Genomic DNA, 9,312 nt, shown 5'->3' with positions numbered 1-9,312 from the left:
GGCACACGGGGGTCAGGGCGTGGGGGGAGGCCCCTGCCCCGACACCCCCCACCCCGCCTGGTGCAGGAGGAGGCCCTGACCGTGGGGGCCTGGGGCCTTCTCAGGCTTCTTCGTCCCGGGCTTCCAGAAGCTCCTCAGGTTCCAGGCTCATCACGAGCGCGTCCTCCAAAGAGCTCTCCCCGACCTGAGGAAGCACATGGCGAGTGGGAGCTCCTGAGGCTCCATCCCCCGGCCCGGGGTAGGGGGTCGGGGGCACGGCCCTCCGAGCTGCCCAGAGTTGGGGTCACGTTCCTCCCTCTGGGGCCCGGGGGTGCCCTCGGGGCTGGGCTGGGCCGTGGGGAGCGCGTCCACCTGGCTCCAGGGGCCGCGGCGTGGGGCCTGAGCACCTCCTGCCCTCCCACCAGGACGAGGAGCAGATGTCCACCGGCATCTATACCCCAAAGTGGTTCCTGCAGTGCTTCCTTGGCCGGGTGAGGCCCCCCCGGGACCCCTGCTCCTGGACCTGCCCCCTGCCCCCGGGGAGGGCCCAGCTCAGCCCCACCCTCCAGACGAGCCAGGCCTGACCCCGGGGCCCTGAGGCTGAGGCTTGCAGCCCAGCCCGTCCTGGAGAAGCCCAGACGGTCCCTGGACGAGGTTCCGGGGGGCGGGCCATCTCTGCCTCAGCTCCCCCAGGGGAGGCCGGGTCAGCCCGGGGTGTGGACGGGCCCTCGGCCCATCGGGCAGCCAGCCTGGGGTCCTCTCGAGGCGTGGTGTCGTCAAGTGCTGGCAGAGTCTGTGCCCCCAGGGGTGCGGGAGGTGCTGGCCGGGGTCGGAGCCCGGAGCGGCCGGGAGCCCTGATCTCCCTGGGAGGAGGGCACGCACGGGGGGGTGCTGTGGGGCCTCGTCAGAGGCAGCCGGGGGGGGCAGATGGCAGGCCTAGCCTAGCCCCAGCCGAGCCCCCCAGGGGCCCTGCTCAGGCCGCTCCTCCCACCTCGCTGTCCCCTAGACCCCCTTCTCGCTCACCCTGAAGCTGTGGGATGTTTACATGCTGGATGGGGAGCGGGTGCTCACGGCCATGGCCTACACCATCCTCAAGGTGCACAGGAGTGAGTGAGCCCCTGGGAGCCCAGGTGTGCCGGGGGGGGGGGGGCAGGGGCGGTGACCCTGTGCTCTGAGCAGCACCCAGACCTGGGGCGGGGGGACGGTGGGGCAGGCGGGTGCAGCGGGGCTCCCTGAGAGGAGCAGCGGGCAGGGGCCACCCCGGCCAGCGCACTGCCCACGGCGCTCCTGGGCACAGCGGGACCCCAGCCGCTGGCCCGGGGGCACCGGGGGCCCCAGGGCAGGGCCCTCTGGGTCTGACTCTCGCCCACCGCCCAGAGCACCTCCTGAAGCTGCCCCTGGAAGGGCTCCGGGAGTTCCTCCAGGACTCTCTGGCCCAGCCCTGGGCCCTGGAGGACGAGGCGGTGCTCAGACACCTTCGGGCCTCCATGACCCAGCTCCGGAGGATGCGGTGCGACCTGCCCCCACCCCAGGTGGGCTCAGGGCCCCGGCCCCTCCCGACTCGGCCTGCTGGGGCCGCCCACAGGGGACAGAGCCCCCGGGGCCCCCGTCCTCATCTCTGGGGCTCTCCTCTTCTTCTCCAGCTCGGGGACCCCAGGCCAGGGCTGGGCGTGCGGGCACCCACTGCAGGGCCCGGGCACCAGTGTGGGGGGCTGAGCACAGGGTCAGGCCGGGGGGCCACGCGGGAGCCGTGAGGACCCCCGGGGCCCCCAGCAGGGGACACACAGCCTGCTGGAGACGCTGACCCCGTCGGCCTCTTTCCAGCGGGACCTGAGGAGTTCCCCACGAGGCCCCTGGGCCTGGAGCGAGTGTCCCCGGCGCCCGGGCCTCTCCTCCCTTCTCTGGCCTCTGAGACACCGCCCAGGGTGGAGGAGCCGGCCTCCCCGGGCCCAGCCACCCAGCCTGAGCTGCCCGGACCCCCTCCCGGCCAGGCCATCGTCCAACTTCCCCCCCAGCGATGGAACTCCCTCCCCATCCTCCCAGTGCAACAAGACGGTGCAGGCAAGAGGCCCCCAGACATGGTGGGCTTGAAGACAAAAAACGGGATCCCCTTCCCTTCGGCACCTGCCTGGGCCACCCCAGAGGCCCCGCGATGGACCAGGCCCTGGAGCACACCCAGGACTCCCATCACGGGGTCCCCCCAGCCCCCGAGGGACGACGCTGTCGGGCCCAGGACACCCTTCCTGCCCCGCAGCCACTGCAGCTCGTGCCCCTCGCTGGGCAGTGACGGGCACAGCCAGGGCAGAGCCAGGGCGGTGCTGAGCCCGCTGCCCCGAGGCCCCGCACAGGCCCGGGACCCTCTGCCCTCCGCATCCACGGGGCAGCTTGATGCTCGCGGGCCTCAGGGGCAGAGCGTGGCGGTGAGTGCGGGGGCCCGGAGGCTCTGGCCTGCCGTCACCGTGCCCTGCCTTGTCTCGCTGTCCCTCCCGGAGGGTGGCATCCCCTGTCCGCACAGGACATCAGCCCCTGACCCAGAGGGACCTCGGCTGGCCTGGCCCCGGGCTCTGTGGGGGCAGGGGCGACTCGAGCCCCCCCCAGGCCCATCACAAAAACTAATGGGATCCAGCTCCCCGGGGCCCTGGCCAGGCCTGCGTTCTGGCCCCGGGCTGAGCGAGCCCTCTCACAGCCGGATGTGACCTCCTGGGCCCTGGGCGTGCCCCACAGATCCAGGTCGCTGACCTAGGGCAGCCCTGGGGATCCCAGGACACCCCAGGGCAGGGCAGCAGGGGCAGGCCCGTGGGCCCCACCCGCACCCACACCAGGAGGCAGGCTCCTCCACGTGCTGGGGCTCCAGCAGTCAGTCACCCGGCCCCAGGGGGCCCGAGGCCGGGGTCCAGCTGCCCTGCGGGGACCCAGCGCAGGAGCCCATGGGCCGCAGGTCCAGGTCAGCCCTGCTGTCCCCAGAACCGCCTCTCAACGCCCCAACCTCAGGACACGCGCCCCCTCCCAGAGTCCGCACAGACTCCCAGGTGGGGGACTCCAGCACCCGCACCCCTGTGGGATTCCCGCTTTCCTCTAAGGACAGGAAGGTCTCCCAGGGGAAGGTGCGCACCCTCAGCTCTGAGCCCCTGTTTGCTGTTGCAAGTTCAATAAAGTGCTGTTGTGTGAAAATGCATGGCTGGCTCATTTCTGCGTCTCCTGGAGCTCTGTGCACGGGGTGCGGAGACACCCCCAGAGAGGAGGAGGGGGCACCGCCCAGGCCCCGACCAGTTCCTGCAGGGGCGCCGCCAGGTACACACAGCTGACGTCCCCACGTGCCTTCCAGGGGCGGCCAGATGCCAGGGTCAGGACCCCACAGACTCTACTGCGACTCAGCCTGTGCCCGCGGCCAGGACGGGCCTGGGACAGAGTGACAGCCAGGGAGCCTCAGGTCGCCAGGGTCTGTGCTAAGCACCCTGGGAGGTCTGTGCCCCCTCTGTTCAGGGGGCCTGGGCTGCCCGGGCTCCGGGGCGCTTCCTCCCCTCCCCGCCCCTTGCCTGTGCACCTGGGGCACAGAGGGCCCACGGGGCGGTCAGCGTGGCACCGGAGGGGACGTCAGGACAGCAGGCCCTTGCAGCTCACACATCTGGGCCACCCTCACCGGGCGGGCTCAGCGTACACACCTGGTGCTGCTGGATCTCTCGCACCAGAGTGTGGAGGGCACCCTGCACGTCCTAGAGAGTAGGGGCTGGGTGAGCGTGGGGCTCGGCCTGGGGGCAGGCAGCGCAGGGGACCGAGGGACCCCAGCCCCGTCCCCACCCCGACTCCCACACACAGGCAGCCCCAGGGCTCCCCCCATGGGCAGCCGGCTCCTTAGGAGCTCCCCCCAGGGCGGCCCCGAGGTCTGGATCCCCGCTGGAGAGGCATCAGGGAGAAGAGAAGCGGCCGGCGCTCGGCGGGGACCCACTGCCACCAACGGGAATGTGGCCGAGCCGGACCTTCCAGCTCAGCTGACCCTCCGGCGTGTCGGCCGGGCACGAGGGAGCCTGGGTCGGCCAGGAGAACCCAGCTAGCCGCCCAGCGCCAGCACCAGAAATGATGGTGTTTCAACCGTTTCGGCGTCAGGACGACGAGGCCCGAGGATCAGATCGCGGCACGGCGACAGACACACACACACCCCAAACCCAACAAATGTCGGAATCCCCCGATTGTTGTCAGACAGCAGCCGGACGGTTACAGACACGACGCTGGGGTCCCTGGTAGGACACATGGAGGACGCTCCAGACCACGGCTGCAGAGGTGCTGGAGGCCCAGGATGTGCCTGCAGGTGCCGACGGGGAGCGTGGGGCGGCGGGAAGCACCCTACAGAGGGGGGCCCCTCCTGGGAAAGGATGCCAGGTCCCCGCGAAGGCTCTGGATGCTGACATCTGTCCTCCTCTCCTTCAGCTTCTGGTCTCCCCCCTATTTTGTTCTTCCTGATTCTCCTTTGGCCTCCACCCTGCATCTGAGCCACTGACCACACGGGCTTCTTTACGACGTTGGGTCCCAAAAGGAGGCCGAGCTCTGGCTCCCGGGATCGGGAAGGATCATTGCCGAGGTTTATGCTGATCCCCCGAGCTCATGCCTTCCCAGCTCTTCTCTCCTGCAGAATGAGGGGAGGCAAGGGCCTTACAGGGAAGGAAGCCCACTCCCACTCAGGCGGGACCGTCCCTCGTGGAGGACGTCATCTGGGCCAAGGAGTGCAAGCGGGGCGATCAAGGACAGGTCGCAGGTTAGACATAGTCCGCTTTGAGGTTTGTCCTGAAGCGAGCACTCACCTTCGATGTCATGCTTTATTAGTTCATCCATTTATTATTTGTTAAAGATTTTATTTTTATGTCCTCTCTACACCCAACATGGAGTTCAAACTCACAGTCCTGAGATCAAGGTCCCCCGACCAGGCCGGCAGGCACCCCAGGGCCATGTTTCTCATCTCTCTGCTGGCTCGCCTATCTCTGCACCCAACTGGGACATCAAGTCCATGACAGGGGAGCTTTAGGTACCTCCGAACCCGGAACGTTCTCGCTGTATCCCCATCCTAGAACGACCTTCGCCATTGAATAGCAATTTAAATAAATCGGCAGTCAAATGACTCCTGGTAAAGGAAATGGCCAACTTGTCACGTGTGTGGGCCCCGCTCCCTGGGCTCCCGGGGAGGCTCTGCTTTCTTTAACATCGATCAAGGTCCCAATGACTCCACCACACCTCGACGCGGGGGCTCAGTTTCTGCCCTGACACAGGCAGCACGTCAGCTTCAATTAATACCTATCAATCAAAGGGAGCCTGGCCGCTCGGTGTGGTTGGTAAAAACAGGCGACTCTTGTTCTTGGGGCGGAGAGTTCAAGCCCCATGTGGGTGTAGAGATGACAGAAAAATAAAATCTTTTTTTTCTTTTTTGAAAAATAAAATCTTAAAAAGAAAATCAATCAGTCGGTCTGGGGGAGACACAGCCCCGGATCCCACAGGGGCAGGGAGCCAGCTGACGGGTCTACACACAGTATTAGAAGAAGCAGAGCACAAAGTCAGAACTTTCAGAAGTATGCTAGAGTGGGGGACACGCCAGCCTTGACGGTGCTTGGGAGGCGAAGTGGGGGGTGGCCCCTGGAGCGACAGGGTGGGCTCAGGACCCCGGGGGTCCCAGGGACGGTGGCGCCAATGGTTCCCAGGCCCAGGAGCGGGGACCCCGGCAGAGAGTCGCGGGACTAGGGCCAGCTGTCTGCCCTGTGTGGCCACAAACTGCAAACCCCTGTGCAGTCACAGGGCTGCGTCCCTGGGCCGGGCCAGCAAAGGCCAGAAGTGGGAGGAGACCCTCCCGAGCGGGAGGAGCACGGGTCTCCCCCAGGGCAGCCCCTAAAACTTGGAGGTTTGAAACTCAGTCACTTGTCCGAGATCAAAAAACAAACAGAAGCTGGGACGCAGGCAGGGTGAACGCAGGGTCTGCAGAAGTGGCGGAGGCCCAGGGCCCGGGGGCTCCTCTGCGGAGGCCCCTGCAGACGGGGGGGGGGGGGGGGGGGGGGGCGGGGGCGGGATGCTCAGCTCCAGGCCCAGGGGACGCGGCGCCCCCGCCCGCATCCCGCCCTCAGGCTCGGGGGCAGCACAGCGCCGCCCGCGGGAGGCCAGACCCCGCCTCTGACCCGCAGGTGCATCTTCCTCGAGGCAGGTGCATCGCCCCCGAGGCAGGTGCATCGCCCCCGAGGCAAGTGCATAGCCCCGGAGGCAGGTGCGCACCTGACGTCAGCGCCGCGGCCCCGCCCCAAGACCCCGCCCCGACCCCTCGCTGCCGCCAGGTGGACTGACTGCAGAGGCCGCAGAGCTCCAGCTCCGCGGGGAGAGCGGGGTCGAGCTTCCTCTGTACTTTGTGCTTGCTTTATTTTCATTTCTTTTCTTCGATTCTTTTTTATTAATTGCTTGATTTTAATTTTTATGTATATACCTTATATATTACTTATTTTTGTTTACTTTCATTGTACTTTGAGCTGAAAAAGGACAGCAACAAAGCCTAAAGCCTGCAGCAGAAGGGAAATAATAAAGATGAGAGCAGAAATAGACAATACAGAAACAACAAAACAGTAGAATGGAATAGCGAAACTAAGAGCTGGTTCTTCAAAATACTTAAATGGATCAAGCCCTAGCCAGCCTCATCAACAAGAAAAGAGAAGGGACCTTCTCTAAATAAAATCACAATGAGAGAGGAGAGATCACAATCAACACCAGAAAAATAAGACAATTATAAGGGAATACTGTGAAAGATTATACGCTAACAAACTGGGAGACCTGGAAGAAATGGACAAATCCCTAGAAATGTGCAAACGAGCAAAACTGAAATAGGAAGAAATAGAAAATGTGAACAGACCCATAACTAGCAAAGGAATTGAATCAGCAAGGCACCTGGGTGCCTCGGTGATTGAGCATCTGCTTTGGCTCCAGTCAGGATCCCGGGGTCCTGGGGGATTGAGTCCCACATCAGGCTCCCCGCATGGAGCCTGATTTTCTCTCTGCCTGTGTCTCTGCCTCTCTCTGTGTGTCTTTCATGAAAAAATAAATAAAATCTTTTTTAAAAAAAGGAAAGATGAGACAGGACCCAAATAAAATCACAAATGAGAGAAGAGAAATAACAACAAACAAAACAGAAATACCAACGATTATAAGAGAACATTATGAAAAATTATAGGCCAACAACTTAGAACCTGGAAGAAATAGATCAATTCCTAGAAATGGATAACATAGCAGAAATGAAAAAGGAAGAAATAAGAAATTGGAACAGACAGATAACCAGCAAAGAAATTGAATCAGCAATCCAAAATCTCCCAAAAAACAAAGTCCAGGACCAGATGGCCTTCCCGGGGCAATTCCACCGGACATCTAAAGAAGAGTTAATATCCATTCTTCTCAAATTATGCTCAAAGCAATCTACACATTTAATGTGATCCCCATCAACATAGCAATGGTATTTTTCACAGAACTGGAACAAATGATCCTAAAATTTGTATAGAACCACGGAAGATGGGCTGCCCGGGGAGCTCAGCGGTTTAGCGCCGCCTTTGGCCCAGGGCGTGATCCTGGAGACCCAGGATCGAGTCCCACGTCGGGCTCCCTGCATGGAGCCTGCTTCTCCCTCTGCCTGTGTCTCTGCCTCTCTCTCTCCCTTCTCTGTGTATTCTCATGAATAAATAAATAAAATCTTTAACAAAACAACAACAAACCACGGAAGATTGAAAATAGCCAAAGCAGTGTTGAAAAAAACCCAAAGCTGGGGTTTCAGATTTCAAGTTATATCACTGAGCTCTAGTCATCCAAAGAGTATGGTGTGGGCACAAGAAGGAGAGCCTTAGATCAATAGAACAGAATGGAAAACCGGAACAAGACACACACCTGTAAGTCTATTTTCAATTAATCTTCAACAAAGCAGGAAAGAATATCCAACGGCAAAAAGACAGTCTCTTCAACAAACGGGGTTGGGAAAACCAGGCAGCCACATGCAGAAGAATGAAACAGGACCACTTTCTTACACCATGTATGTAAAAAATAAATTCAAGGGATCCCTGGGTGGCACAGCGATTTGGCGCCTGCCTTTGGCCCAGGGCGCGATCCTGGAGACCCGGGATCGAATCCTGCGTCAGGCTCCCGGTGCATGGAGCCTGCTTCTCCCTCTGCCTGTCTCTGCCTCTCTCTCTCTCTCTCTCTCTCTCTCTGTGTGACTATCATAAACAAATAAAAATTTTAAAAAAAACAGAAAGGAAATTGAAAATCCAAATAAAGAGTACTTAGAGCCGCAAATCCCCTCCTTAGCTCAGGAGACCCCTGCCATGGCTATTGTCACCTCAACAGAGGCCTGGAGTTTGATCCTCTGGAGAGGCTTCTGAATGGATGGATGCCAAGCACATACCCTAATCCAAAACATAACTTTAACACTTAAAACTAACCCATTGAAGCTACTGGGAGTTCCAGTGCCAAGCACATGACCAGATCCAATCTCTACTGTTTACAGACAAAAACCCTAACCCTCATCTTAACCCTAACCCTAACCTAGCCTAACACCAGACCCATCAGTAACCGAAACCAAACACTAAGCCCTAGTCCATAATCCATATACCTAACCGTGATTCCAAGTATAACTGAAAAGTTAACCCTAACACCCCAACCCTAACCCCTATCCCTAACACCTAACCCCTAACTGTAACCCCTGACCCGAACCCGAACCCTAACTCCTGACCCTGACCCTAACCCCTGACCCAAACCCCAAACCCCTAATCCTAACTCTCACACCTAACCCCTAACCCTATCCCTAACCCTAACCCCTAACCCTAACCCAACTCACCCTAACCCTAACCCTAATCCGGAACCCCTAATCCTAACTCTAACCCCTAACGCCTAAGCCTAAGCCTAAGCCTAAGCCTAACCCTAACCCCTAACCCCACCACTAACCCTAACCCTAACTCTAACCCTAACAGTAACCCTACGTCTTCCTGAAGCCTTCCCACGGGGTCCTAAGTAGGCCGGGCCCTGTCAGCGTGGACGCGGCCCCACGGCCTCCCCGAGCCTCCCCGCGGGTCCTGAGGAGCCGGGCCCTGTCAGCGTGGACGCCCCCCCCCGCGGCCTCCCGAGCCTCCCCGCGCACCCAGGCTCCCCTCAGCAGGCGGACGAGGCTACTGCGCACGCGCCCCCGGCGGGGCCTGGGCTCGGGCGCCCCCTGCGGGACGCGCAGGCGCTGCAGGAGGCCGAGCGGGAGGCGGCGTCCCCGCGCCCAGGGCCGCCCCCGCCTCCGTCCAGGCTCCAGCCGAGGCCTGTGAGCGGCGGAAACGTCTCCCCGACGCG

At 61.3% G+C, this 9,312-nt stretch overlaps 1 protein-coding gene across 1 annotated transcript; it reads left to right on the top strand.

The window, feature by feature from the left end:
* The first annotated feature begins 957 nt into the window (after positions 1-957).
* LOC140642347 (TBC1 domain family member 3B-like) lies at positions 958-2,143 on the top strand. The gene is made up of 3 exons (XM_072842714.1): positions 958-1,085; positions 1,357-1,511; positions 1,804-2,143. The coding sequence occupies exons 1-3, from the start codon at positions 1,025-1,027 to the stop codon at positions 2,068-2,070; spliced, it is 483 nt and encodes a 160-aa protein (XP_072698815.1). The 5' UTR covers positions 958-1,024; the 3' UTR covers positions 2,071-2,143.
* The last annotated feature ends 7,169 nt before the right edge of the window (positions 2,144-9,312 follow it).

The sequence above is a fragment of the Canis lupus genome, chromosome 11 (assembly GCF_048164855.1).
Source record: "Canis lupus baileyi chromosome 11, mCanLup2.hap1, whole genome shotgun sequence".
In the NCBI taxonomy this organism is placed as follows: domain Eukaryota; kingdom Metazoa; phylum Chordata; class Mammalia; order Carnivora; family Canidae; genus Canis; species Canis lupus.
The sequence above is the reverse complement of the archived record's forward strand: the minus strand, read 5'-3'. Positions and strand labels throughout refer to the sequence as shown.